Source organism: Pseudopipra pipra, chromosome 19 (genome assembly GCF_036250125.1).
Source record: "Pseudopipra pipra isolate bDixPip1 chromosome 19, bDixPip1.hap1, whole genome shotgun sequence".
Classification (NCBI taxonomy): domain Eukaryota; kingdom Metazoa; phylum Chordata; class Aves; order Passeriformes; family Pipridae; genus Pseudopipra; species Pseudopipra pipra.
In genome coordinates, this window is record NC_087567.1 from 6263720 (window position 1) to 6291717 (window position 27998).

Consider the following 27998-nt stretch of genomic DNA (forward strand, 5'->3'; position numbering starts at 1 on the left):
CCCGGTTTGACAGGAGGGAGGGAGGCAGCGGGAGCCGCCGGCACGGGGATGGCGGCAGCGGCGGCCCGGGGAGCGGCGGCGTGAGGGGACAGCCCTGCCCGGCCCTGCCCGCAGCCGGGCCGCACCATGGGCAGCGCCGACTCCAAGCTCAACTTCAGGAAGGCGGTGATCCAGCTCACCACCAAGACCCAGGTGAGGGCCGCCATCTCGGGCGGGGGGCGACGGGGGGCCCCGCCATCTCGGGAGCCGCCCTGAGGCGCGGCCGGGGCGGGCTGAGGGGGCCGCTCATGCCCGGCCCTGCCCGGAGACACCCCCGGGGCTGCGGGGAGGGGGCGGCCGGGCCGCTGCTCCCCCAGCCCGACCCGGCGAGCGGGGCCCGAGCGGGTCCCTGTGCAGGGCCCGCCCCGGGCCGGGCTCCCTCAGCGCGGCCCTGCCCGAGGGCCGGGTGCTGGGGGGGTCTGGGCCGGCCCTGCCCATCGCCCTGTCACGGGCTGTGGAGGGGCACCAGCATCGCCAGGACACCGGCCGGGGCAGGGCTGGCAGGGCCCGGCCACTGTCACCGCCTCTGGTGACATCTTGTGCTTTGCCGAGCAGCGTCCTGTGGTAACGGAGCAGACGCTGCTGCCGTAAGGGGTGTCCGCGGCTCCTAATGGATTCAGCTGCAGGTTTACATCACCGCAAGGTTTGCCAGTGCTCCCTTTTCTTTATCTTTCCCCCCCTCCTGAATCATGGGTGGAGAACCTTGTCCTGGTTTTCAGTAGTAGCCGATTAAAAGGCCGATGGCCAGCCATGCTGTTGGCAGCAGAAGCAGTTTCCACCTGGGACCTGTGACACAAGGCTTTATTTCTGCAGGCTGCAGAGGAGAAGGAGTTAAGTGAAAGTCAGGGCTGTGTGTAGGGAGGGTGGCTGCCTAGAGGTCTAACAGATGTTGTGCCTGTCCTGGGAGTTAGCTTAATTTTTATCTTAACTGGAGAGTCCAATAGCAGCAGCACACTGGCAGAAAATTAGTAGTCTGTCCTTCTATCTAAGGAGCAGAGGGATTTTTCCCTTTTGAGAAGTCACATCTCAGGTTCTTCTGAGCTACAATGGTGAACAGCTGTTAAAATCCACCTTTGGTTGGTGAGGCAATAACAGCTGCTAAGAAAACCTGGGGTTGATGGCAAAAAGATAGTTAACAATGGGGAATTAATTTGAAAGAAAAGGGTATGGATACAAACTGGTAAAAGGGTAATAGGAGAAAATCTGTGAAAACTCAAGAGATGAAGGCTACGAGTGGGAAATGAATCATAGGTGGTAAGGCTGTGGAAGAGCCTGGAAAAAACATATTGATACTTTCTAAAGCAGTATCACTTATAGCTGCATTGCTCAGGAATGACTTTTGTGAATATGTTCTTAAAAACCTCCAGTTGTGGATGTTTCACAGCATCCCTATGTAAAGAGAAAAGTGAATGAATTAATGTTTTAAGGGCTTCTTCAAAGTCTCTTCTGCATGGCAGATAGTTGAGAGTGCCTTTGGACTGTCCAGGCACTGTCAGAGTGCCTTTGGACCATTCAGCTTTGGACTGTCCTTTCTTCACAAGAAAACATGCTTATAAAGTGAGATTGGGGGGTAAATCAAGCCTGTAGGTATCTGCCCAGTCTGCTGTTCACAAAGAAAATCCTGTATGAGGCAATCCCTCGGATCAACAGCCAAGAAGGGAGCAGTTCCCTCCCCTGGTTTATCGACCTGTGTAATGAAAGAAGGTTTACTGGGGCCCCGAATAAAGGAAGGAGCAAAAGCTTCATTCTTGGCTGGATTCATTTCACGTCTCTGTGGTCTAGGTGAGACTGCATGTGGAAAAAGGGTGGAGTGTGGGCACTCCCATATTTACATACTGTGTTTGTCTGTGCAGAACGCGTGACTGGGCTCTCCTGGAGCCTTCTGATCTCGCAGCAGCAGCAAAACCTCCACGTATCCGCCTGGTCCGTGAGACCCAGGATCCAAAACCAGGCTGCAATAGTGGGCAGAGCCAAAGCTTTCCAAGCTGTTGGCTCACAATATGCTTTGCTTCCTCAGCAGCGTGTCTCCTGTTTTGCAGCCTTCTCCTCTGACATCAGGGAGCTGGACAAATAGATTTTAGTCAAGTCATCAGTAACATGAAACCGTGAGCTTAGAATGCACTGTGAGGTGTTCCTAAGGCTCTGGTGGGAAGAAGTGGTTGAGCAGGAGGCACTGTTCACTCACTGGTGAAGGTTTAGAGTTGGCACTGAAGTTAAATTTTTTTTTAAAGTAAATTCTTATCATCTCCAGGCTTTTGTTAATTAAAAAAGGAGTGTTCCCATGTAAGCATTAAAAAAAAAAAATTAAATCTATAAGGAACGTAACACTTGAATGCTTGTAGCACATGTGGAGCCCAGAACTTGGAAGTGGAACCAGGTCTGGACACAAATGGAATTGACTTAATTGATTTTTTTTTTATCTGCCAAAGAGAAACTCTGAAAGTGTAATAGTATTAAAAAAGAAAAATCACTTCAGAATTACTTCAGTGATTAAAAAGGGCAATAATACCAGAAGGAGGCAATTAGCTTATGCCACAGATGCATATTTGTAATCACACATGGGGAAATGGGCTTTAAGATTTTTACAAGATATATATTACATTACTCTGCACACCTTTAAATTGGTAGGGCCCATCCTTTTAATAATGAAACAGATGTGCTTTATAGTAGAGAATGTACGAGTCCTCCCGAATTGCCCATAAAAGTGCTGTTTACTTAACAGGTGAAGGGAAATGGATTGTGAGTTTGACAGAGCAGGAAACTGGTCTGGGAGCCTTAACTGCTGGGGAAGCACCTTTTCTTTTTCCAGTCAGTTGGGAATCCTGCCAGCAACCGAGTGGAAGATAAGAAATTCTGATCTTGTGAATGAGCTTGTTAGATTTTAATGGTGGCTATGCCTCTGCTTTGAAAGAGACAGGAAAGATCAAACACGAGGGACAAACTCCAGTCCTTTCTTTTCCCCCTTGTGGAAATGCAGGAGTACAACGGGTTGTTAACTTGAGCCTGATAAAAGCACATCTTGAGCTCGGAGAGAGGTCTGTCTCTGGCAGCCCATTTCTGATAGTGTTCAGGCTTGACTCAGCTGTCCAAGTGTCTCAGGTTGATGAAAAGCAAAGTTGCCTTAAAAAAAAAGCTGTAACTAACACTTCACACAGCTGACTTTTCATCTTGGGTTTTCCCTGCCAGATTTCTACAAATCCCATTTTCCAGTTTGCTTTGCAACACTGTCTCTGCTGTGGGAGCAGAGAACTGGTGGCAGACTCATGAAGTCTCTCCTTGATTCTGCACTGCTAACTGCAAAGACCTTATGGGAAAATTTACCATTGTTCCAAAACTTGTGTGGAGCTGCCATCCTTGGCAGCAGGAACGAAATCTTGTTAGTTATTAATATTTTGAATAAGTCCGTCCTCAGGCTTTTCTTTTGCACAGTGGCTAACAAACAGGTGGTACAAAGGTGTGTGAATTGCCTCAAACTAATCCCTGGCCCTGCTGCATGGCCTGAACTAGAGCTCAATCAACAAGTGCTGCATGAATGGTCATTACATGCCACAGTTCTGCTCATTTGGGGTGGAAAGGAGCATGTTGCTGTTACATATCTCCTGAGCTTGTGCAGTATGGCCTGGAAACCCTGGGCAGGAATGGAGGACCTGCTCTGCTGTCAGGTGCCAGGAAGAGTCCCTGCCCCAAACACCTCGCTACCTTGACTAGTGGGATGCTTAATTGGCATGTTGGCATGAAGCAAAAAGAGAACACAGTGAGAGAGACCAGTGGCTGCTTATCCCTTTGTTCTCTGCTGATGGTTTGCAGCAACCTTAGAATTAGTTTCAGGACAGTCCTCTGGTGGGGACCTGTTGGGCAATTGTTGGAAATGGGCATTCCATGTAAGTTGTAAGGGCGGAGAGCTCTCAGCTGGGAGGAGGTGCAAACACTCGCCCTGTCTGAGGTTGTGAGGGATTGTGTCTGAAAAAGAAAGTGAAGGTGGTGCTGTCGTCAGGCTGAGGACAGTAACGAATGGGGGAGGCTGTGTCTTGGGAACTTTTCCTGTTTTTAGGACGTGGTCAGCCCCACTCTGTTTTCCTGTTTCCTGTGAGGTATCCTGTTTGCCTGCTCAGGGTTGTGATTCTCTGCTCAGTATCTGGCACGAGGCTTGCAAACCGTCCTCTTCTGACTCCTGCAGCATGTGTGTGGTGTGCTTCAAAGAACCTGAAACCCAACATTTACAACTATTAGGAAGTAAAGACTGGAGGTGTCCAGTAGGACTGGTTTCACCTTTGTTTGGCCAGCCTGCAGGTGGGAGGTCTATACACCTTGCCCCAGGGAACTGAAGGCAAAAGTCTCCCTCCTTGCCCACTCTGAGATGTCACATCACTGTGTGCTCAGCAACACTCTGGGCTACAGTCACCTCACCCATTGGTGTGGAGCTTGCTTTGGGCAGCAGGGTCCCTCTCTGCTGGTCAGCTCTGTACCTTCAGCAGTCTCTGTGGTGGGGTGTGTGGGGATCAGGAACTTCCTTTGCTCTCCAGATGTGCCAGTTGTGTTTCCGGAGTACAGTCGAGCTGCTGATCCTTCAATTCTTCTGGCAGTGATGAAATTCTAATTCTCATTGCACTGCTGGTGCAGAGCTGGTTGTCTGCACTGTGCTGGAGGAACATCAGGCTCTTTCTTACCTGTGCTGCAGCTCCCTCCCTGAAAGAGGACAGATCTGTGCTGATGGGGAGGATCCAAAGCAGCCCCAGCTCAGCGTTGGTGAGGATTCAGCTCCTCGTGAGCTCTCTGGCTTAGGCACTGAGGTGCTCTGGGATTTGTGACTGCAGCATGTGCTGTACCGACACTTGTACCTAAATCTTGACATTTCCAAATGAAGATATCCCTGGCTGGTGAACAAGACTGTTCTAGGTCTCTGTATTTCCCTTTGCTGTGAGCTGGATACAGGCTGTTGTATAAGCTCAGCGTGAGGAAATGGATATTTAGATCCCCAGAGATGCTGTGTGCAGAATACAATCAGCTTAAAAACAGCCAGTACTGTTCTATCAAGGAGATGAATATTATGTGGATTGAGTAGCTTCATGATGCCAGACTGGTAATTAAAACAGGGGGGCAGCAGGGATCTGAGTGACTCAGTACTGAATCCGTGTCCCAGGATTGTACACGGGATACCATCTGTTGATGAGGAGCTGCCTTGCTGCAGCTATTAAAAATGAAAGAAACCGGTGTTTTAGCATAATCTAGTTGCCAAGATGGCAGCCGAGACATTACCAGGGCTGCACATCCAATGTTGCAGTTTGGGTAATCACCGCTGTGCTTCTCCACTCCCTGGGATTTCAGTCGGAGGCCCTGCTCTTCAGTCCGTGTTGCGTTGCCATCTGTAAAACAGCGGCTGTGTTCAACCTCTGAGGAGGCCTCAGGCTAGTGGGAGGTAAAGGGATCAGTGTCTGCTGGAGGGAAATGGTTTTCTGCTTCCCCTCTAGATGAGAGTGAAGCCATTATTTATGCATGATGCCCAATTAGCAGCAATTGCTGCTCGCTGTTGTTGGTGGGAGTGGCTGTGGCAGGTGGCCAGGACGTACATGTGGCAATTATACATGTGGTTGTGGTGTGTGGTTGGAAAAGAGGCGTAGGAAGTGTAAGATGTTTCATGCATTACATAGATCAGATTTCCAAATAATTGGCTCTCTTCGAACAGTGCACTAAGAGATGAGATGTGCAGAATAGCTTTCCTTCCATTAAGCATTTCATGCTCAGGTAACAAAGAGCACAGCTCCTTCACACGCTCAGGAAGCTGAAAGTCAGGCTGTGAACACTGTGCTGTTCCTACAGATTCCCTCTGAGGAGCTGTGACCTTGAACATTTCCAGTTGGAAAAAGTTGCTCTTTCTTTTGGGAAGAGGTTTAGTAGGATCTTGCTTTGGTGGCCAGGTGATAAAATGAGCGTTTCAGCACTAGAACCGAGTTTAAGAAGATACCTAAAAACATGTAGTTTTTTCTGGTTTTGTTTTTCAGGAGTGGAGAGTCACTTGGGCTGGTTCATTGCGTGGCTGGCAGGACCAAGACCAGCAATAAACAGTCTCTGCAGCACTGAAGCGTTAAGGCAGAGAGCAGCAGGGCAATAACCTGCTGTACCAGTCTGGGGGCAGCCAGCCCTGCTCACTTTTTGGGCTTTGGTGGTAGTGACACATCACCTGCCCGTGGGCTGGGGCTGTTGGTTCAGGAGGTGACAGCAGAGGGGGCAACGCAGCGCTTCTCAGTGTCAGAGCAGTGAATGAGCTGTTCTCTCCCAAGTGGTGTCGGAGCTGCATTTAGAAACAGCAGAGAGCTGGGCAAGTTCTCTGCCTACTACAGCAGAGCTGGGAGTGGGCAGGAGTTGTTTAAATTAAGCACACATTCATATTTTTGTCCTTTTCCCATCTGACATGGTAGACCCGCCCACGGTGCTGATTATCGCCCTGCCCTTAACGAGGTGCTGTTTGCTTTGGAGCTGGTGCTGGTTGCAGGCAGGAGGCTCCTCCTCACCCCAAACCAAGGGCTGGGGGTGCTCAGGTGTGTTGCTCTTCTGACCTCCTAAGCGTGCCACCACACCTTGGCATGGCTGGGAAAGCTCCTGGAAAAGCTTCCATTTTCCTCTTCTGGCTGAAATCGTGGATCTGTCTCTCTCACACTGCTTGTCATAAACAGGCAGGTAGCTGGACCCTTGGGTGGTTTGAGCACTCCTAACTGTGTTTGAGCAATGCCTGTCTCTTGGCAAATGTTAGTAGTTACTTGGGAAAAGCTGTGTTCAGTTTTAGTCTGGTTGAAAAGTTAAGTCTTTCCTGATCCTTCAGAGCTCCCAGGCTTTGGATACCTGAGGTGTTGTGTAATGGAGATGTCTTGTTTAACAAACAGTGCTGGTGTTTTCACTTTTGGGAAGAGGCAGGTCATCACCACGCTGCTTCTTCAGGAAGGCAGAGGTGACCCTGTGTGGCTGAGCCTCTGCTTCACCTTGAATGGCCAGCGCTGCCTTCTGGCTCTGCAAAGCCATAAAGGGCAAAGCAAGGTCCAGCCTGCTTTGTTCAGCTGCTTATAACCTGACACCCAGGTTGTTGTCAGCGTTTTGATTTTTAAATAGTTGCCACACTGTCAGGAAGAAATAATGCTGTGACTCTGCAGCCAGCTGTACAGAGCTGTCTGGCAAACTGACTGTCCCTATGGACAGCATCCTGAGCAGTGGGGTTTCAGAGCAGGTAAAAGTGGACATTATCTGTACCTGCAGAAAAAGTAATGGGAAGAAGCGTGTTCCCAGGGTTGGAGGGGTGAGCTTCTCAAACCACAGGTCTGAAATGGATTGCTTGCTTTGGTCCCTTCCTTCCATCTTCCTCTTTGAATTGCTCACTTAGTGCTTTTTAAGAACAAAGCCTTGGCAGCAACTGGCTGCAGCGAGTCCAGTTCCCTAAAAATAGTTGATGCAGAAGGATCAATTGCATTGTCTCTGTAAGTGCTTTGAGGTGGGTCTGTCAGTTCCTTGGGTCTGTTTGTGCCCTAATGTGAGATGTTCCTGATTGCTTCCTTGAGACTTGGGTTACAGTACAAGTAATTCCAGTGCACACTCAGAGCATCCTTGGCTTGCTCTGAAGGTGACAGAGTGCACAAGAACAGCCTGGCCCATGTGCAGTCGTGAGGATCTTGGAATACTTGCATCAGTTGCAGACAAACAGGCAGCCTTGCGTGTGTTGTGGCTCCATGAAAGACCTGGGGATTCCCAGTCTGATGCAGTTGGGCACATGAATGTTTTGCTGCTCAACCCCTGTGTTTGGACCTTGTGGAGTGGTAGTTCTGCATCTGTAACCACGTTTGTGTCTCTGCAGCCTGTGGAGGCCACAGATGATGCCTTTTGGGACCAGTTCTGGGCAGACACAGCCACTTCAGTGCAGGATGTCTTTGCCCTTGTACCAGCTGCAGAGATCCGAGCGGTGAGAGAAGAGTCGCCTTCCAACTTGGCAACTTTGTGCTATAAGGTAATGTTGGTGCTGTCTTACTCCTTGGTGCTGTGCTAGCAGGGAGGTGTCCCTGGATCAATAGCAGTGTGGCTCCCAAGGGGAGACAGGTGCCATCTTATTTCCTTGTACCACACAATGTGCTTGTTTGTCCCTGTCTCCTCCTAAGACTAACTCTCAGCCCTTCCTCTCGTGGAAGACACAGACCACAGCTGGCGTTTGATCACTTTGGAGCCTTTTCCCTCTTGTTCCCTTCCTGTATTTCACTCTGTCCTCTTGGGTCTTGCCTGTATAAACTGCTTGCTGCTCAGGGGACTTTGTACCTAGGCTGCATATTTGTGGTGAGGCTGATACATCCGATTCCTTGTCTGCATCAAATTGCATCTCACCATGCACCAGTCTGGCTTCAAGCTGATAAATCCCAGAGGGATGTGGAGACTGTCACTGCACAATTTCGAGGGAGATCTTAAGACCTTTCGTCCTTCTCCTGTGATAATGGAACATTCCTAATGCTGCTTCTGATGTTGCTACATCCTTGTGTGGAACACATGGGACATTGAGTCACATTTCCTACCCTGCCAGGTTTGGCAAATTGTCAAGCTGGTGAGCAACAGCCTGAGACTTATTCTGTCAGGAAAAGTGCAGGTGTTAATAATGCTCCTGATTTAAGCCATGCAAAGAGTAGGCTTGAATTTGTATTTGAAAAACACTTGGAATGGCATTTTTCCAGTTTTAAATGGTTGTTGCCATCCTGTTTTTCTTTCCTGTACAAACTGTGAATGAGACCTACTGAATCATAGTGAAGGTACCTCTGACTGTGAATTGCACCTCAGACAAATGCATGTAGTGGATAATTGAGAAAAAATACAAACACGAGGGAAAATGGAATGATTTTTTCCTAGTATTGTCTTCTGGTAATCTGCAGTTTGGGACTTGAGAAGGGTTTAGGAGACCTGTAGTGACTACGTAACCCCTTTGACTCTGTTTCTTCTTTCTCCCCAAACCAAGACTAAAATATCTGCTCTTCTCCCTGTTGAAAACAGATGTGTTGTGTTGGGAGACCTTGTGACTGCAGGACTGTTTCTCCATGAGCCCTAGATCCTGGGATATCAGTGTCACAGGAGCTTGCAGACTCCAGAAGTGCCTTTGCCAGGCTGAGGGCCCTGACCTGTGCCGAGTGCAGTGTGCCACTGCAGTGCTGTGTTCGTGGGGAGCACGACAGTGTGGCTGAGCTGTCTTTTACAGTCGTGGCTGGAGACTCAGGCTGTACAGTCATAAATATGCCTGAAGAAATCGTTCAGCTCAGTCAGAGTAGTGTGTGACAGCCTGGGACAAACAGCACTTAAACACCCATTAATGCAGTGACGCAGGCTGGCAGAGTCAGTGACCCAGGCAGTCTGCCATGAAAATAAGCAGGGGCACATGACCTCATGAATTAAAAAGCAGCAAGGTGAATCCTTGCTAAATGTTTTGGGTTTCATTTCCTTCTGTTTCCCCTTGGGATGAGGGAGTAAGAGCGAGTGGGTGCAGCTGTTGGGGGAAGGAGCTGCCTTTTTCTGTCTGTGGGTAAAACCTCCTGCCACTGCCTCCTGGGGCTGTGGTTGCTGCCTGGTGAGACCTGCATCTATTCTGAAAATCCCAGTGACTCTCCACTGGCAGTTTCAGCAGCAATTGGATGGGCTGCAGTCTCAGCCCAGAAGCTCTTTGCAGAACAGCAGTCCTGTTCACAGGGACAGTGGGGAAACCTGGGCTGCCACCCCCTCTGTTGCAGGACTTTGACAGACTGGGGGCTGTATCCCTACACTTAACAGTTACAGGCAGCTTAGCTCCCACCTCCAGAGTCAGGAGAGGTCCCTGCTGTAATCACACCAGCACAGACAGATCTGTCAGACTGTGTTCCTGTGCGATCATCCCCTGCCAGCACCTCACACCGTGCAGCACAGTGCTGCTGCCTTGGTCCTGCTGCATCTCGGGTGCTGTGGCTGATTAATCTGATCTGCCCTTTTCAGTGTGTGGTGTCATGGAGCAGTGCTGGAAGGAGCCTTCTGGTGCTCTGGCTGTGTCACGTGGCACCACACGTGTGCTGCATGGATTAGCCCTGGCATTTGAGGTCTCTTGCAGTGGAACAGTAGAAATTCAAGGAAGGTCTGTTTAAGATCATTAACCCTATTTCTGCAGTTTCAAACAGCAACACTGCCTGTACCATTAGACTGAGAGAAAATGGACTCCTAGTAACTGCTTATAACTATGTGAGGGTGTCACCAGCAGGACAGACCTGCCCAGCTCTTGCTACTTTGTGCCCAGGTTAATAATACCTGCCTTGGTTTTGTTTCCTTCAGGCCGTGGAGAAGCTGGTGCAGGGAGCAGAGAGCGGCTGCCACACGGAGAAGGAGAGACAAATCGTTCTGAACTGCTGCCGACTCCTCACCCGTATCCTGCCTTACATCTTTGAGGACCCAGACTGGAGAGGCTTCTTCTGGTCAACTGTCCCTGGGGCTGGCCGAGGAGGGGTCTGTTACTTGGCACTTATTCTTTCTGGAGGATGATGGGGAGGCTGCAGTGAGGAGACACTTATGTACATTTGGGGGCAACTTTATTGCAGTTATTTCTGTTTGGTCAGAAATTAGGTGGCATCTTCTAAATTCTTTCCCTTCCTTTGATTCTTGCTGTTCTTCCTCTCACCCTCAGCTGCTTTGTTGAGCACAGGTTGCTGCATCATCTAAATGTTTCACCTGGGTGTGTATCTGTTGGAGAGTGCTGGTATGTGAGTGAAGTCCTCTCCAGTATAACTGGAGGTGTGAATTGAAATGAACAGGAGAGCTGTACTAAAAGCTGTGTGACTTTCCTAGACTGAAATGACCTTGTTCCATTACCCAAAGTTGATTTAAGATTAAAGTCAAACTGTAGCAGGGTGTTGTTTCCACCGGTTTTACAATGTCACATTTAAAGCGAACAGTGCCAGAAAAGCTCTGGGCATCATGACTCAATACCCTGCTTATGAGCTGAGTGATAAATTTTAACCAGGGGCCTAGCCTGAGAGATGAAACCCACAACTGAGCAAGAGTGGTTTAAAGAATTAGGTATTCAAAACTACCCCAACATTCCAGGTGAGGCCACCCCAGTGCAGAGCAGAACCAGACAATCCCCTCCCTGACCCAGCCGACGATGCTGGGCCTGATGCCCCCCAGGACACTGTTGGCCCTTTTGGCTGCCAGGGCACTGCTGACTCATGGCCAACTGGCCATCGACCAGGACCCCCAGGTCCCTTTCCCAGCACTGCTTTCTAGCATCTCATTCCCCAGTCTGTCCATACATCCAGGGTTGCCTCATCTCAGGGCCAGAATCTGGCACTTTCCCTTGTTGAACTTCATGTGGTTTTCCAGTCCTCCAATTTGTTGAGGTCTCTCTGCAGGACCTCCCTGCCTTCGAGGGATTCAGCAGCTCCTCCCAGTTTTGTTTCATCTGCAGACTTGCTTAGTATGCCTTCCAAGTCCTGCATCCAAGTCATTTATGAAGCCATTGAAGAGCACAGGGCCCAAGATGGAGCCCTGTGGAAGCCCACTAGTGACAGGTCACCAGTCTGATGTTACACCATTCATTACTATCCTCTGTGCTTGACCTGTGAGCCAATTGCTCACCCACCACATGATGTGTTTATCTAGCTGTATTCTGGACATTTTGTCCAGAAGGATTCTGGTTGGTACAGTACAAACTTGCCTCTTGTGCTGCCTCTGCCTGTCACCTCTAATCTGCTTCACCTGAGGCCACTTCAAGGGGAAGTTCTGGGTGGTGGAAAGGGAAGTCTTTGCTAGTCCTGCTCTGTGATCTGTGATTGGGAGGGTGGTGGTTTTCCATCCTTTCATCTCTGCGGGGGCCAGGGAGTGCTGGAGAGGTTTAACAATGGAGCAGCTCGTTTTGGGAAGCAACATGCAGAGGGTGCCTGGTGCTCTGAGCCAGCCCGGCTGCTGTTATTCCTATGTTTCTGCTTTGTTCAGCACCTAGAAGAGAGAGCTTCTCGGCCTCAGAGTGCTGGGGTCACCCCAAGGTGATCCAGCCCAGTGCATGTGTGCTGGGCTGGGGAACCCTCCTGCTTGTTGTGCCTCCTGAGTGTGGGTGGAGCTGTTTTGGTTCAGTGTGCTTGGTGTGCTCCATCATTTAACCATATGCAGCTGTAGGGCTGGGATAACAAATACAGCCCTGGGATGTTAGGGAAGCTGGGGTCTGTCTAATCTAGAGGCAACAACTTTGCTGATTGAAGGCTGATTTCTCTCAGGGAACTGAAGATGATGGTATGGACCATTAGTAAATATGTCTGTGATTATCCTTCACCTGCTTCACGATGCAGTGATGGATGGCAGAGCTCCCAGAGCATGGATCCACTCTCTAAGGGAGTCTGTATTGGGTTCAGATCTCCTGGTTTGTTATGTGTCACCCATTTTGGATGTGGTGGTACCCAGAGCCTGCTGGGATTTTTCCTGGCAGCTGGGGTGATCTTAGCAAAGATTGTTCTTGGAAAAGAAATCCCCTTGCACCCTAATGCTTGTCATTTCACCTCTGACCATGAGCCCAAGCAAAACCATCTTTGCTGGCTCTATCCACCCTCTCTGTGCCTCTCCTTGCATCCGGGATCTGTTTGCGGGATCCTTCCTGCTGTCACCGTCACAGCCACACAGACCATTATCTCTGGGAGCTGCCTGCTGTGATTGAAGAGCTGTGTGTTGTGCACAGGCTGACAGAGGCCTGGCTGAGGTAGATAAGCTCCTGCCATTCCTGCTCCCTGCCTTTCCCTCAAGCACCAGTGTGTGGTGGGGAAGGCCTCCCATCCAGGATGTTCTTTGACAGGCAGGATCTGGCAAGGTTTCCCGTGGCAACAACTGCAGAGGAGTAGCCATGCATGGTTTGAGTGATTGCTTTGAACGCTGGAGATGGCAAATCCTCTCTGCTGTTGTGCCTTCTCTGCCGTGGCGGGCTGAGGTGGCCCTTGTGTGATGCACGGAGCCTCTGCTGGTTCTGTCACCTCCAGTTCTGGGGAGCCCATGCGGGACTTTGAGAGGTTTTACACCTTATTACTGCTGGTTGGCTTCTTCCTTTTGATGGCTCTGTGCATCATCCGAATCACCCTCCTTTGTGACTGTAAAATCCTTCTCTCTGTAAATGCTTCCCTTTCCGTTTGTCTTCAGTAAATCAACCATCTCCACATGGCAAGGTCCATCCAATGCTACTCTTCTGTTACGTCTCCAGGCCTTTGTGTGCTCAGTTTGCTGTCATTAAAGAGCTTGTTCCTGTTTAGTCACCACCATCCAGGGGAACATTTCTTTCCTGTGCTGACTGGGTTTTTGTGTCTCTCCTTCCTGTTCCTTTGCAATGTCTTGCGTCCCTGTGTGTTTTTGGGGAGTGTATGTTCTCTTGCTGGTGTTACTGTGTGCTCTTTGCTATCCCTGGGCTGACAATGCTGTTCTGTTTCTCACCTCAGGGAGATGAAGATGATGAAAATGCTCGGCCACTGGCTGAGTCATTGCTCCTTGCTGTCACTGATCTGCTCTTCTGCCCCGACTTCACTGTGCAGAGCCACCGGAGGAGCACGGTGGTGAGTTAAACCATGACATTATCTGCGTAGGGGGAGATGAGCTGCATGGTGGGGGGGGTATCCTGGAAAACTCCAGCAGCTTCCTGCAAACCTGCAGGCAGGAAAATATGGAGTTGCCGAGATTGAACCCACAGTGTCTAATATTGATCAGCATATTGCGTTCACTGTGTGGTGTTTGTGCCTTATAAAACAGGTGTTCTGAGACAGCTGGATGAGTCCCAAATGGAGTGGCTGGCAATTACCCCCACAATACAGCTCACCCATCAGGAAAAGGTGGTTGTGCTGGAAAACAATTGCTCTTCTGTTGTTGCCAGCAGAGCAGAGACCTTTAGCACCTTGTTCCTTTCTTTGGCAGTTTGGTGCAGCCTGGGGCAGGAAGCATCTGTTTGCCTGAATGAGTAGATGGTCTTTGTTGTGTCTTTCCACCTCCTCTCCCTCTTTATATCATGGCAACAAAGACAAACGTGTTCTGATCCGTATGGTCTATGCTTCAGAGGAGTTCCCTGAAGCAGGGATCTCCTACCAGGTGTGCTAAGAACAGGTTATGGTGCATCTACCTCCCTCCCTCTCTCCCATCAGTGATTCTGTTGGTTTTTGTAGATCTGGTCTATAAGCAAAAGTGGGCATCGCTGCTTTTGGTGTAGCTCTGATGTAAACTAAAAATGAGCATGCTAAACCCCTGTGTATTTGATGGCTGCAAAATTCCCTGACAAACCTGAGGTACTAAATTGATTGCTTGAGGTTTCTGAGTAGTACAAAAAGTGTTGAAATCTGTCACCTGAGGGTGAAGGGGCAAGGCTGGATCAGAGCTACCCCTGTGCTAAGAGTAAGTGGGAGTGGGGCTGAAACAGATGGACTTGCTGTCTATTGTTGTCACTTGGGATGGATTGCACAAGTCGGGGTGACAATGTTTATTCCTGGGAGAGCCTCCCCCCACCACCTGCACCTGTGATTTTCACTTGGCAGCAGCCAGACTGGTTTTTCAGTGCTCTGGGCAACTAGAATGAGACACTGAGATTGTGAATGATTTATGTTCCTTGCTGTTGGCTGTCTGTCTGCTGCCTGCAGCCTCTGTAGCCTTTGCCAAGCTGGCTTCCCTCCCTGGGCCTGGTCTGACTTCAGGTTAGGAGAGAGATGGTACCACCACCTCATGTTCATGGCAGAGCATGTGACCCCAGAGATACAGGTCATGGTGGATATTTGCTGAAGCAGCATTTGAGTAAAGAGGAGGAGTAAGAACTGTGAGGGAATGGGCTCACCCATGTTGTTTTGCTCTTTGTCCTCCCACTGAAGTCAGCCCTTATGTTATGGCTAGAAATGGATGCTCCCTCCATCATGCACAGTGCCTGCATCTCTCTTACCCCTTACTCACCAAGGCTGAACTCTTTGAAGACATCAGCACCTGCTTTTTTAGGCATGGGAAGATGCTGCACAGACCCAACTGTCTGTATGCTTCTCTGCTGGTTTCTTTGGTAGAGAGAGTGGCTGAACTGCCTTGGATACCACTAATGCTGCCAACTCTGGCTCTTGCCTTCTGTGGTCCAACCTCTTATTTCTCCCACAGGACACGGCAGAAGATATCCACTCCATTGACAGCTGTGAGTACATCTGGGAGGCAGGAGTGGGCTTTGCCCACTCTCCACAGCCTAACTACATCCATGACTTGAATAGGTAAGAGCTTCTGCAAAGGCAGAATGGAAAGAAACTGGCTCAGGAGGGGGAGATCTGAGGGAGATGAGCTCTTACCTTCTGTGGGTATCCGTGATTCCCAAGGGGCTTTCTACTTGCTCCTTTCTGAGCTAACAGGACTGGCAACATAGAAAAAACCTCAGCTGACCTTTTAAATAGCTTTTTGTATTATGATATGGGAGTCAGAGTGTCTGCAACAGGAACTGGATAAACGTTGCTGTTCTGGAAATGCCTGGGAGCTCTCTACTGGATTTCTCTTTTTGTAAACAGCAGTTTTGCCGAGCTTTGTGCCAGTGAAAGCTGTATTGCTTAGGAAATGAAATGGGCTTAGGTCTCTCTGGGGAGGATTTTCTAGATAGGACTGATCCTTCCTTATGTGTTGTTGTGGTAAGTGATTGTGCCTCCTGCTCCACACCTTGACAACTTTTTCCTTCCTCTCAGGACAGAGCTGCTGAAGCTGCTGCTGACCTGTTTCTCCGAGGCCATGTACCTGCCTCCCTCCTCAGACAGCAGCAACACCAACCCCTGGGTACAGTTTTTCTGCTCTACGGAAAACAGGTGAGGGTGAAGGGTGGGGCCCGGGTGCCAGGGGGAGAAAAACCTTTAGATCTCCTTCACGGAGTGTGTTGGTAATGGGGGACCATAGGACTTGCTACCTCCAACATCCAGGGGCTGTAGCCTGCTGTAGACTGCATTCCTTTGGGATGGTGGCGTGGCACTGCAGCAGGTGGTTGTGTTGGATGAATGCCGCCCTCTAGTGACATTGTCTCCTCTGGGACTTCCAACTCCTCAGGTGACACTCACCCTGGGAAGCACAGACCTGGCTGAAGGCAGACAGTTTTGTCTTTCCAGGGCCTAGAGAGCTTTGAGGTCCTTTCCCCTTTTCACACTGCTGCACAGGATTCCTCTGGGAGGCCACATGGCCTTTTTCATCTCCCCTTCCCTCTCAGCTGTAGTCCAGGAGACCAGCTTGGCTCTTGTCTCTGGGCTGCTCAGTCATGGGTCACTGTCCCAGGTTAAAGAAGATGATGGTATTTTATCATGACTCCAGACTCTGGGGGAGAGGGATGCCTGTCCCTCCCTAAAGGCAGCACCTTTATTTTCCTGCTTCTGCCTTCTGAAAGCGTTTTCTCCTCCTCAGACATGCACTCCCACTCTTCACCTCTCTCCTGAACGTCGTCTGTGCCTACGACCCGGTGGGTTACGGGATTCCCTACAACCACCTGCTCTTCTCTGACTACCGCGAGCCTCTGGTGGAGGAGGCGGCCCAGGTGCTGATTGTCACTTTGGACTATGACAGCTCCACCAGTTCAAGTCCCACCGTGGATGGCACGACCACTGGCACAGCCATGGATGATGTGGATGTGAGTGACACTGGGGTCTGTATTTGCTGCTCTCCTGAACTCCCTGGGGTCCTCCCACACCAACTTGTATTGAATGTTGAGCTGTGGGGCCCAGCACTGCTCCTCCCCCTGCAGTCTGCTCTCTCTAATCTGGTCCTACTTCAGTCCTGTAGGCCACTAAACACCTGTACATGACCAAAACACTGGATTTTGGTCACTGCCTTGAATAGGGAGCGTGTAAGTGAAAAGCCCCTGACTTTACTATTCCCTGCAGCGCTCTGTCTCCTTGCATTTAAAACTGGATCAGTCAGAGGAAAGCTGAAGTGAGGGACATTAGTGGTCACACTTTGACTTCCTGAATAAACTTTGTTGCCAGTAAGCATTTCCCTCCTTTTCTTTGAACACAGCCTCCTGGACCAGACAATCTGTTTGTGAATTACCTCTCAAGGATACACCGAGAGGAGGTAATGTGCTCCCATCCTGTGCTGTTTCCTGTCTGATTTCATGCTGATTGCATTATCCCTGGGCCCACCACAGTCTCTTTCCTGGTCTGTTGGCAGGATTTCCAGTTCATCCTGAAAGGAGTGGCTCGCTTGTTATCAAACCCGCTGGTCCAGACCTACCTGCCAAACTCTGCCAAGAAGATCCAATTCCATCAGGAACTCCTCGTCCTCTTCTGGAAACTCTGTGACTTCAACAAGGTGTGGATCTGCTTGTTGCTGGGTTTTGCCCCACCTTGTCTGGTGTGGCTCTGGCTGGACCGAGCCCTGGTGAAGGGCTGTGGTGGGTAGTTAGCAGTGACTCTGGGGTACTGTGGTCAGCAGCACTGCTCCCTGCTGCAGGGGATGGGGGTCTGGATGTGGGGACAGCCTGTGAGGGGGGCTGCAGCTCCTGAAGGTCTGTGCTTGAGAAATTATTATAATAATCCTACAAATAACACTGGAGTTGAAGAGCTGGTGCATACACCAGGCTTTTTTATGTTCTTGAGAGACTAATTAGCTCAAGAGTACCTCTCCTGAGTCCTGCAGATGAGGCAGGAAACCAAATATGCTTGTGATTGTCTGAAATCCTCCCTTTTCTTCCAGAAATTCCTATTCTTTGTGCTGAAGAGTAGTGATGTTCTGGACATTCTTGTCCCAATCTTGTACTTTCTCAATGATGCCAGAGCAGACCAGTGTAAGTTGGTTGCTTTCAATATTTGGTATGATTTGTGCTTGACAGTGGGGCTAGAATGTTTTTAAGATACTTCCTCTCTACCACTTACATGTGACAGCATCTCAAGTGTGTGTTCCTGACCTTCTAAGACATGGAGTAGAGTGGTTCAGTTAGTTGGGTTTTAATGTTTCTAACAGACTAGAAGCAGGACATGATCTGTCCCATAGTATAGGGAAGGGAGATTCTTCCTTAGCACGTGTTAACTCGTATTGAGTCCTCATGTTGAAAACTGTGTCCCTGATCCCATGAGGAGGGAGAAATGAGCAATCCTCTCTTGCCTTGGGAATAAATCAGGTATAACTCTTGTCACTCTGTGGTGGAGAGAAGTCAGATCTTCCCTACTATGATGAGAGGTTTATATCAAGAATATAATGAAGAAAAACATGATCTGTCCAAGGCTTAACACTAGTGGCCCCATAAATGTGCTTGGGAAGGACACTGGCGCTGACAACGGAGGGAGCTCTGTGGGATGTCCCTTATCAGGATAGTTTAGTCTGTGCACTTTTTTTTCAGTCCCATAATGTTTCTTCTCCCTCCTCACTGCCCCTCTGTCTCAGGATTCCCCTGGCCTCACTGTGACACGTGGAGTTTTTCTGGTTTTTTTTCCCCTGCAGCACGAGTGGGCTTGATGCACATTGGGGTCTTTATCCTGCTGCTTCTCAGTGGGGAGCGTAACTTTGGGGTTCGCCTGAACAAGCCGTATTCTGTCCGAGTGCCTATGGATATCCCTGTCTTCACAGGGACACATGCAGATCTGCTCATCATAGTGAGTATAGCTCCAGCAGTTCTCCTCTGACCCTCCCAGCTCCTGCTTCATACCTTCCCAAACAATTGTCCTCCTTCAGTGTACTCACCCTCCCTAGACTGGAAGCCCCCTGAGTAGCTAGAAAGTGTGTGGGATGCATCTAAGCACTGGCGGGATCTTTGCACACTGTTAACCTGAAGTGATGTGTCTGGCAGGTGGTTGGTTGGAATTCCAAGAGGTGCAATTCCAGCTGCATGAGATGATCCCAAAGAACAGGATTCCTGATGGTGCTGGGCTGGTGTCCAGAGGACTCTGGGACTGGCATGAGTGGGATGGGAGCATGGCCTGTACCAGACTTGACTGTAGATGGGGAAGGCAGGAGATCTGGCTCTGTGCCAGGTAACCAGGGGTTGTGTGGAGCACATCTGTCAATGGGAACAACAGTGATACCAAGCTCAGCCCTCCAGCTTTGTGTTGCTGCAAGGTTTCATTCACCTTTCCGTCTGCCCACAGCATTGCCTACAAAAGCTGTGTGCTTTGCAGTACCAACCTTGGGTGGTTCCCTCCTGTCATGTTAGTGCTTGTTTGCCAGAAAAGAATTATCTCAACAGCTTCTCATAAACCTCCAAAAGGAGATTCCCATTAGAAGGAGTAGGAAGAAACCTGTCCACCACAACTGCACTTGACACTATGTGTTTTGCTATTACATTCCATTAATCTCAGACATGCCGGCTAGAGTTGGGAAGGCCAAGATTGGGAATGTCTGAACTGGTTACAAGGCAGTTGAATCTTTCCATATCTGAGGGTGTAGTTAAAAATAGTACAAACATTTGAGTTAGAAGTTCACGCTAAAATCAACTGTAAAATGATTAATTCTGTAACATTTCAAACAGCTCTCATAAGGGTTCAAAGTCAAAATCCATTGGAAGTAAAGATGCCTCTTACTTCCTGGTGGTTTAGTTTTGTCCCAGGCTGCCTGAACATTGTGGAACAGCTCACAGTCAGTTTCTGTTTGTGGTGTTGTGGGGCCCTAATCATGTTCCCAAAGGATTCCTTGCAAATGAAAGCTTGTACTCGTGGAGCGCGAGTCTGCAGCGAGAGCAACCTTCCCCACCTGTGTAATTGTGGAGCGTGCAGGGCCCTGCCTAGGAAGGAATGGTGTCAGGAAGCGATTAGTGTGGGGGTGGCACTGGTTTTGGTTGAGAGGGTGCTTTCAGTAAGGTACTGCCTTGCTCAAGAACTCCTTCCTTCCACAGGTCTTTCACAAGATCATCACGAGCGGGCACCAGCGGCTGCAGCCTCTCTTCGACTGCCTGCTCACCATTGTAGTGAACGGTGAGCACTGTGGGGTGAGACCACGGCCTGCAGCAGGGACAGGGATGGCTGCTCTCACTCCCCTCTCTCTGCACCTCTGCCTGTGTCCCCTAACACTGACCAGTGCCCACTGCTGGAAGCTCATCCTTTCCAGTCCGTGCTGGAGGTGCCAGATGCAGATCAGGCCTGCTGCAGGGTCAGATGGGGCAGAGGCGGGGACAGCAGAGTCCTGGAGCCCATTTGGGGTGGCAGAAGGACATTTGTCAGTACACCTGGTGCGTTTGGCAGTGCTGTTCCTTTCCAGCAGGGAGTGCCACCTCCCCACGGTGGCAGTGGCTTCCCTTGGAGTGAGTGTCCAAGTGGCTTCAGTTGAGAAGCTTTTCAGGAGGCACAGCAGAGATGCCATTGCTAATGTAAAACTAAGCAAAACCCTCTAAAAGCAGCAGTGCTTCCCTTTACTAGGCAATATCTCCGTTTCCCTTCTTTTGTATTTGGAAATGCTTCTGTGGAACCCTGTTGGGCTCAGCTTTCTCAGAGGCTTTCTCAGAAGTGCAGGGTGGGAAGGTGATAAAAACAACATATTTAGTGGTATATCTTTGAGAATAAATACACCTTGGTTCTTTCTCCAGTTTTCATTTGTTTGCCTTCCACAGTGTCTCCATACCTGAAGTCTCTCTCCATGGTGGCTGCTAACAAGTTACTGCATCTCCTGGAGGCTTTTTCCACCACCTGGTTCCTGTTCTCTGCTGTCCAGAACCACCACCTCGTTTTCTTCTTGCTGGAAGTTTTCAACAACATCATTCAGTACCAGTTTGATGGTAAGAAAGTGGCTGCTGTGTTTAGTAGGTTTGCACCAGTTTAGTCCAAGAGAACATGAGATGGAAGTTCAGAGAAAGTCCAAACAGATGAGGTGAGAAATGTAGAAATCAGCTACATGGAGCCTTGCCTGGGATTGAGAAGTTTGATTAGTAATCATTGTTGGGTCCTGACCTAGAGAAATTGTGTTAGAGCAAAATGAGATGACAGCTAATTGTCAGCACAACCTCAGCCTCCTGCAGGCCAGAAGATGAGATGGATAGAGGGGAAGAAGAGGGGAAAGTGAGTGTGTAACACTGAAGCTGTGACTGGCTCAATGCTGCTATGAAACTGCTCATGTTGCTCAGCAGTGCAGGTGATGGGACCAAAACAACTTCCATCTCCTTAAACATTTAAAGTGCTTCTCAGTTCTGCTCTGGCAGATCAGTGGGGCTGAGGACCAAATAGCCCCATCCAAACAAAGTTCTCACACTTGCTACTTTCCAGGAAATGCCTTCTGCTTCCCCTCTTAAAAGCATGACAATCTTGTACCTCAAAGAAATAATAAAGTGAGGTCCCTAAAGCTGCTCAAAACTTAATGTTTTGTTTAAACCTGCGAATCAAGAATGCCCATTCTGCTTCCCTGATGGAAATCCTGCACATGGTGGTTGCCAAGTCCAAAACCAGCCTCTGTGGGTATAATTTGTGTCTTATATTAGAGGATGGTTTCATTCTGTTCTCTGCTATCTTTCAAGCAGTAAGAATTGTGGCAGTTTTGCTTCACTATTTCAAGTCTATTTCTTCTCAAATGAAGTGCCCTGATTTGTTTTGTGAATTCTTTTGAAGATGGAGAAATGTTCAATCTTGGCTAGTAACCTTTTTGTCCAAAATAGGTGCTAATATGTGGTTTACATGATCTTTTTTCCTCTCAGTTGTTTGAATATCCCTCTCCAAGCCATTTCTTATCAGCCTTCCAGCCTAGGAAGGGTTTCACTGAATTTTCTGTACTGCTTTGTGGTGGATAAGAGGATATTGAGCTCTACTCTTTCTTCCCTGTGCCATTGCCTTTGTGGGTGGTAGCAGAGTTCTCTGAGCTTGCAGTCTCTGCAGTCATGCTTTGTGTACCCAGTGAGCTGTGCTGTATTGGCAGAGCTCTTTGGGCCTCACTTCTCTGCTTGTTTTGTTGCTGTGATTCCCAGGGAACTCCAATCTGGTCTATGCTGTTATCCGCAAGCGGAATGTGTTTCACCAGCTGGCCAACTTGCCCACGGACTCCCAGTCCATCCAGAAGGGGCTGCAGCGCAAGAAGAAAACCCCTGAGCCCATTTCTCGCACCAACTCCCAGGATGGGGTCTCCATGGAAGGGTCACGTCCTGCTGCCCCTGCTGAACCAGGGACACTGAAGACCAGTCTGGTGGCTACTCCAGGTGAGCTTTAGTTTACCTTTGGAGCAGGAGAGAGCTTGTTTTCTCTGTGAGATATGTTGTGGACTCACCCTTTCACTGGGTGTGGAGAGATTAAGAGTTTACATCTGTGAATAACTTAACTGCCTTTCAATCCAAGTTTCAGATCAGTTTGCCCAAGCTGATCACAAACAAACTGCCTCGAGTTTCTCTCCTGTCAGGCTTGGCGTCCACGTGGCCATTTGCCCTAATCTTGACCTATTGCCTCAGTTTAACTATATCTATGTGAATCTATGTTCCCCTTGCATCAGGGAGCATTTTCCTTGAGACAGAATTCTCTGGGGTGGTGAAATCAAGGCTCAATCTTGCTTATCCAGTTGAAAGGAGAGGATTTCCAATGTCAGCAGAGGCATAGGGTGTCTGTGCATCATAGGTCAGATAAGACCCCCCTCCTTTTAAACATATTTAATTCACTTGTGTTTCTCTTTTGAGCACAGGAATTGACAAGCTCACAGAGAAGTCTCAGGTGTCAGAGGACGGGACCATGCGTTCCCTGGAGCCCGAGGCTTCCCAGCTCTCTCCAGAGGGAAACCCACCCGCAGCCCTGAGCGATGGGGAGCCCTGGAGCGGGGTAAGGCCAGACAGTGGTGTGCAGGGAAGGTCTGGGATGTGAAATGAGCAGAAATGTGGTGCTTAGAAGACAAGGTCTGGTTGGCCCATTGAGGAAAGGCATCATATTAAAGGCAGTGTGGACATGTGCACGGTGCTGGAAAACAACGTGGTTCAGGAGCGCTGTTGCATCATCTTGGGTGTTTCATGTTTGTGCTGGTGACACGAGCTGGGGCACACGAGTGAGCTTTCTCCAGTGTGAGCACTAGTAAGCAGCAGCAAGGGCATAACTGCAAAGGCATATATTCCCGTTCCCGAGGTTTTCAACTCTCGTTCTTACTGCTGCTTCTTTTTCCTCTCCCTTCTGGGATGGAGAGCTTTACCAGAATCTTCTATTAGCTGGTGAACAGTGTGTTCCCATGAGGGCTTGGCTGAGATACTGTCTTTAGAGTGGCTTTGAATAAATTGGAATAAACAGAATATCCCAGGATGAGTTTTACTTACCCTTCCTGGCCTAGCCTGGTACCAGGTGAAGGCCTATGGTCAGTGAGGTATCTTAAGCACACAGCTAATTATGTTGTCATTATGTGAGAACTTGCAGAAGAAAGGTTTTCTTCTTCCAGCAGCCCATAAAACCTAATTGTGGGTCATTCCATCTGTGTCCAGCAGCTGGCTCGAGCTGTTCCCCAGTCAGAAAAGGACTGGCACAGCACTGTCAGCTTCCAGCGGCTTCCAGCAAAGCTCTGCCCCAAACTGGCTGTTTCTGGTTGTGAAGGTGATCCATGAATGAGCCCATGCATGTGGAGGTGCAGGATGGCTGTTGGAAGGAAGTGCTGTTCCCATTTATTTTGTAGCAGAGTCAACTCTAGGCTGTAGTAGTGAATGGTCAGGGTGCCTTGCTAAAGGAAAAAGCCTCTCCATTTTCACCTCATGCAGAGATTGACAGTGATTTTAGAGGGTTATTTCCTTTATTCCTGCTGTGAATATGGAAAGCCAGGTTGAGTGTGTCATTCCTCAAGAGGCAGGAGTTGTTAGGTAGGAGTTGCCAAGAGCCCAGCCTTGGAAAAATGCTCTTTAAGATATTCCAGGAGTCCCAGAGATACTCAGTAGACAGAGGTTGGAAAAGCTGTGGCTCTTAGCTCTTTAATCCCTATGCCAAAAGAAAGAACCATGCCTGAGCTGTTTGTTGTCAGTCCTGTTTTAACTCTCCCACTGTGGATTGTTGCAGCAGGGTGTCAGAAGTAGTGACTGGAGTTGTGACCTTCCACAGGGTCTTCCAACTTAACCACATCAAATATTGCCACTGCCTGGTTCAAAGTGTATGGATTTGGTGAATGAAGGTCTGGTGGGTTTGATGCATTCTAGGGACAGGCTGAGCTATCTTTCCCACCAGAGCTCTGGAAAAGCTGTGGGGAACATTAGCAGAAAGAGGATTGTATTTCTTGCTCTTAAGTGTGATTTGCTTTTGTTTGTTTTTTGTTTGTTTAAAAATAATATTTACTGATAGGAGGCATCACACTCCCGGCGGGATCGAAGGCGTCTCTCTAGTGCATCCTCCAGTGCACAGTGGACTCCAACTCCTGACTGGGTAAGGGAATCTGGGCAGAGGAAATAAATAATGAGAAAAAGAGTCGTGGCAGAAATACCTCACACACCCCCTTCCCTGCCATCAGAAACTCTCCCAGAGCAGCATTTCCTCAGTGGCAGTGTCTTTGACTTGTGGTCAAAGCTCCATAAGTTTACTAACACCTGCAAAGAAATATTTTGTTTTACCTGTTTTAAACCAATGTCCCACTGATTTCATTGGGTGCCTCATAATTCCAGTGCTCCGGGATTTATTGTATTGCTCCTGTGCACTCAGTTCATCCACCAGCTTTGTAATTTTTGTACACCTCATTTGTTGCAGAGATTGCAGAGACAGCTGCATTAAAACTGCTAATGCAGTGCACTGATTTCCCTGCTGCTTTCCTACCTATAGGTGATGTCTTGGAAGTCAAAGCTTCCCCTGCAGACAATCATGCGGCTCTTACAGGTGCTGGTCCCTCAGGTGGAGAAGATCTGCATTGACAAGTAAGTAGATTTTTGGAGAGGAAGGGCTGTGCAGTGTGTAAGGAGCTCTGTGAGGTTGGCAGAGTCTGAATTTGGAGAGCCTTTGGGGAAAGCTTGTAAAGCATGATTGAAAACATCACAGGCTCAGCAGAGATGTTATTCTCCTTGCCAAACGTTGTGTTTGTCTGATCCCTTCTCCGCTCTGTTTACAGAGAGGGTGTGTGTTCTCGCTGGCCACGGTCGCTGGCTCTGTGTGTGTCTGTTTAGACTGATACTTTGTGCTGCAGCAGTCTTGGGGGTGTCTGTGGGCCGTGCTGAGGATGTTCCTGGCCTGTCTCTTCGCAGGGGTCTCACGGATGAGTCGGAGATCCTCAAGTTCCTGCAGCACGGCACCCTGGTGGGACTGCTGCCGGTGCCTCACCCCATCCTCATCCGCAAGTACCAGGCCAACTCAGGCACTGCCATGTGGTTCCGCACCTACATGTGGGGAGTTATTTATTTGAGGTAAACCAGCTGGGTGCAGTCTGAGTTGGTCTTTTCCAGTCTGACTTTTGGGGGGCCTATAGAGGGAATAGCATGCACTTGGCCGGCTCTGGATCGTCTCATATTTACAGGATAGAAAGGTGGTGTTCCCTTGGAAGAGACTTGGATGAATCAGCTGCTCCAAAACTTTGAGTGGGTGTCATGAAGGGAGTTGTTCTGCGAGTACTGATAGTTTGGGAACTGGCAGCAGCAGGGAATGGAAAAGCTGCCTAGAGGGTCTGGTGCAGAGATTTCATGCAAAGCTCTGGCTTTGTGGGATGTTGTGGATACTGTCATCCCTTTCAGGTGCATTGTCTCTCAACCAGTGATTTCCTTTTATGCAAAGCTGAAGATGTGCTGTGTAGGCAGCTGTAATCTTGGCTGGGAAATTTGAATTCCATGTACCTGGCCACAGAGAGTAAAGTGGCTCTTGTTTTTCTCTCTCAGGAATGTGGATCCCCCAATCTGGTATGACACAGATGTGAAGCTGTTTGAAATTCAACGGGTCTAAGAGAGCACTTACCTCTACTGAGAGAAATACACTGGATCTAAGGACTGCGGTGTGCTGCTTCATCACAGCTATTCCTGCATTTCACATTCAGCTGAGAGACCAAAAGGACAATCACTTCATTTACCTCCCTGTCATTTAAAGCTTTAATTGGGACTTGCTTGGACATCCCTCCCCCCAGCTCACTTCTCTTCCCTCACCCTTCACCATGAACCTTGAGTGAAAGATACCTAAGGGATTGTCCATTGTTGTGGTTGCACTAGAAATCAGACTGTTCTTAGCTCCTCTGTTACTCTTTTGCTTCTGGATGTGGTTTGGAGACCAATCTGACCCTGTCCTTGCCCTGGTGAGAGTCAGCATTTAATTGAAAAAGACTAGCTGTATACTGGGTGCAAGGGAGAAGCTGCTATTCCTGCAGGAGACAGGTTTTGGAAACTGCAGTTACTTTCATGTGGCTCCATAAAGTTTCCAGGGCATCCCTTCTGGCTGCAGGTGTCTCCCTGGTGTCTCAGTTGTATATAGGGAAGTCCTTCCCATCCAAAGGAAAGGAGATGATGTTGAAGGAAAACTTTGTATCTCAGCTCCGAATCTCTCTACTCCTTTCCTGGAAAGCTGCTTGAAGGGGTTTTCACTGGTGTGACTGAGAAGTTTTTCCTTGGCTTCCAGGCCCAGCAGCCTGTCCTTGATGGTGGGCTGTTGCAGGGGAGCATGTTTGGCTTTGGAAAGCCCTCCTTAATCCATGTGAGCACACAGGGAGGAAGGGACTGGCTCAGTGAGAGCAAGGAGAAGAGACCTGACTGTTAAACTCTTTAAGTCTTCTCCTGTTGACTGAAAGGACACTGTCACCTGGGTTTGAAAGGAACCATATCCTTCCATCTTTGCCTGGCAGGCTGATGCAATGCAGGAGCAGAAGGGTCTTTTGCACACTACTGTCTAAGGCAGGGGTTTGAGGGAGGCACTCAGGGAAGTTGTAGGAGGAATTTGGAAGTTGTAGGAGGAAAAGCATCTCCATGTCAGTAGGGAGTGGGGAGTGCTGAGGCAAAGTTGAATTCTTCAGGGCATTTTGCTAGTGACCAAGTTATTGGATCTTGAATGTATTGGGTCCCAAGCATCCCAAGTGAAGTCTGGGAAGCCAGAAGGAGGATTGGTGGGAGACCCACTGTTGTTGGATTGGTTCAGTAATGTGGGGTTACACATTGGTGAGTGGAGACATCCTGGGTTTTGAGTCAAATTTTATATTCTGCTGGGAGGGGCTGCTGTCTTAGACCTGTGTGGTCTTTAGACAGTGAAAAATGAGAGGTGCTGTCGTGAACTGAGACCTTTCTCACCAAGCATAGTCCTTGGTGCTCTGGTATTCAGGCTCTTGGGAGGATCATTAGCTGTGAACTGTTTGCCACAGCTTAGAACCAGTGCTATCACTGCAAGGAAGCAGGTCCCTCATGCTAAAGTGTGTCACACACTCTGTGACCTTTAAGCCTGGTCTAAGCTTTGAAGCTGGAGTGATAACAATGTGACCATCCTCTCCCAGAGAGCTGCTGTAGTGTGCTGCCAGCTCCCAAAGGTCTGCAGCCAGGTGGTTTCCTCCCTTGGGCACTGAAAGGGGATAGAGTTCTAGGCCAGTAGGAAGCTGAAGTAAAACCCAAACAATTTTCTGAAGGATAAGAAATATGTGACACAGAGAGAGGTTATTCCCCCACCTGCCTCCCATCTCCAACCCACTTTGCCACCCAGCACTACTCCCATCCTGACCCCACCTCTGTTCAGGTGTAAACAGGGTGAGGTCTCTGTTTTACTTGGAAAATCTCTCGTCTATAAGAATGTGATTTGGTGGGGCCAGTCTCTGATTGTATGGCACTCCCACCTCACAGCTGGAATGGGGCATCCCGTGTCCCACGTGCTTGCCTCTTCCCTCCCATGGATCTGCTGGTTCTCACGATCTCTTCCGTCCTCTCTTTTCTGCTTTGTTTCTTTGTGAGTTCCTCTGGAAGCCTTTTTGTTTGTTTCTTGGTGTTTGGAGTCTGATCCTTGTTCTGTGGAAATCAACTTGCACTGTAAACTCTTTGCTTTACTTATGGAGAGAAAGATAAAGATTAACTGAAACATGCATTTGATTGGTTGGTTTTTTGTTTGTTTCTTTTTTTTTTTTTTCCCAGAGGGAGGTTTATAATCTTGTTTGTCTTATGCTGGGGTGACCTGTGCCATTAGATAACCGTA

General features: G+C 49.0%; 1 protein-coding gene across 3 annotated transcripts; it reads left to right on the forward strand.

Annotated features, from left to right (window-relative positions):
• The first annotated feature begins 18 nt into the window (after positions 1-18).
• HID1 (HID1 domain containing) lies at positions 19-27888 on the forward strand. Of its 3 annotated transcripts, none has more exons than XM_064675905.1 (19): positions 19-192; positions 7877-8026; positions 10345-10515; positions 13479-13592; positions 15157-15263; positions 15723-15839; positions 16423-16645; positions 17032-17088; positions 17185-17325; positions 17710-17800; positions 18454-18605; positions 19841-19919; positions 20552-20716; positions 21893-22120; positions 22594-22727; positions 24213-24293; positions 24684-24775; positions 25100-25258; positions 25724-27888. In XM_064675905.1, exons 1-19 carry the CDS (start codon positions 127-129, stop codon positions 25785-25787), a joined length of 2391 nt encoding a protein of 796 aa, XP_064531975.1. In that variant the 5' UTR covers positions 19-126; the 3' UTR covers positions 25788-27888. The 3 variants fall into 3 exon arrangements, with proteins under 3 accessions (XP_064531975.1, XP_064531976.1, XP_064531974.1); XM_064675906.1 differs by lacking the exon at positions 19-192 and adding an exon at positions 510-682; XM_064675904.1 differs by lacking the exon at positions 19-192 and adding an exon at positions 765-869.
• Positions 27889-27998: the final 110 nt, after the last annotated feature.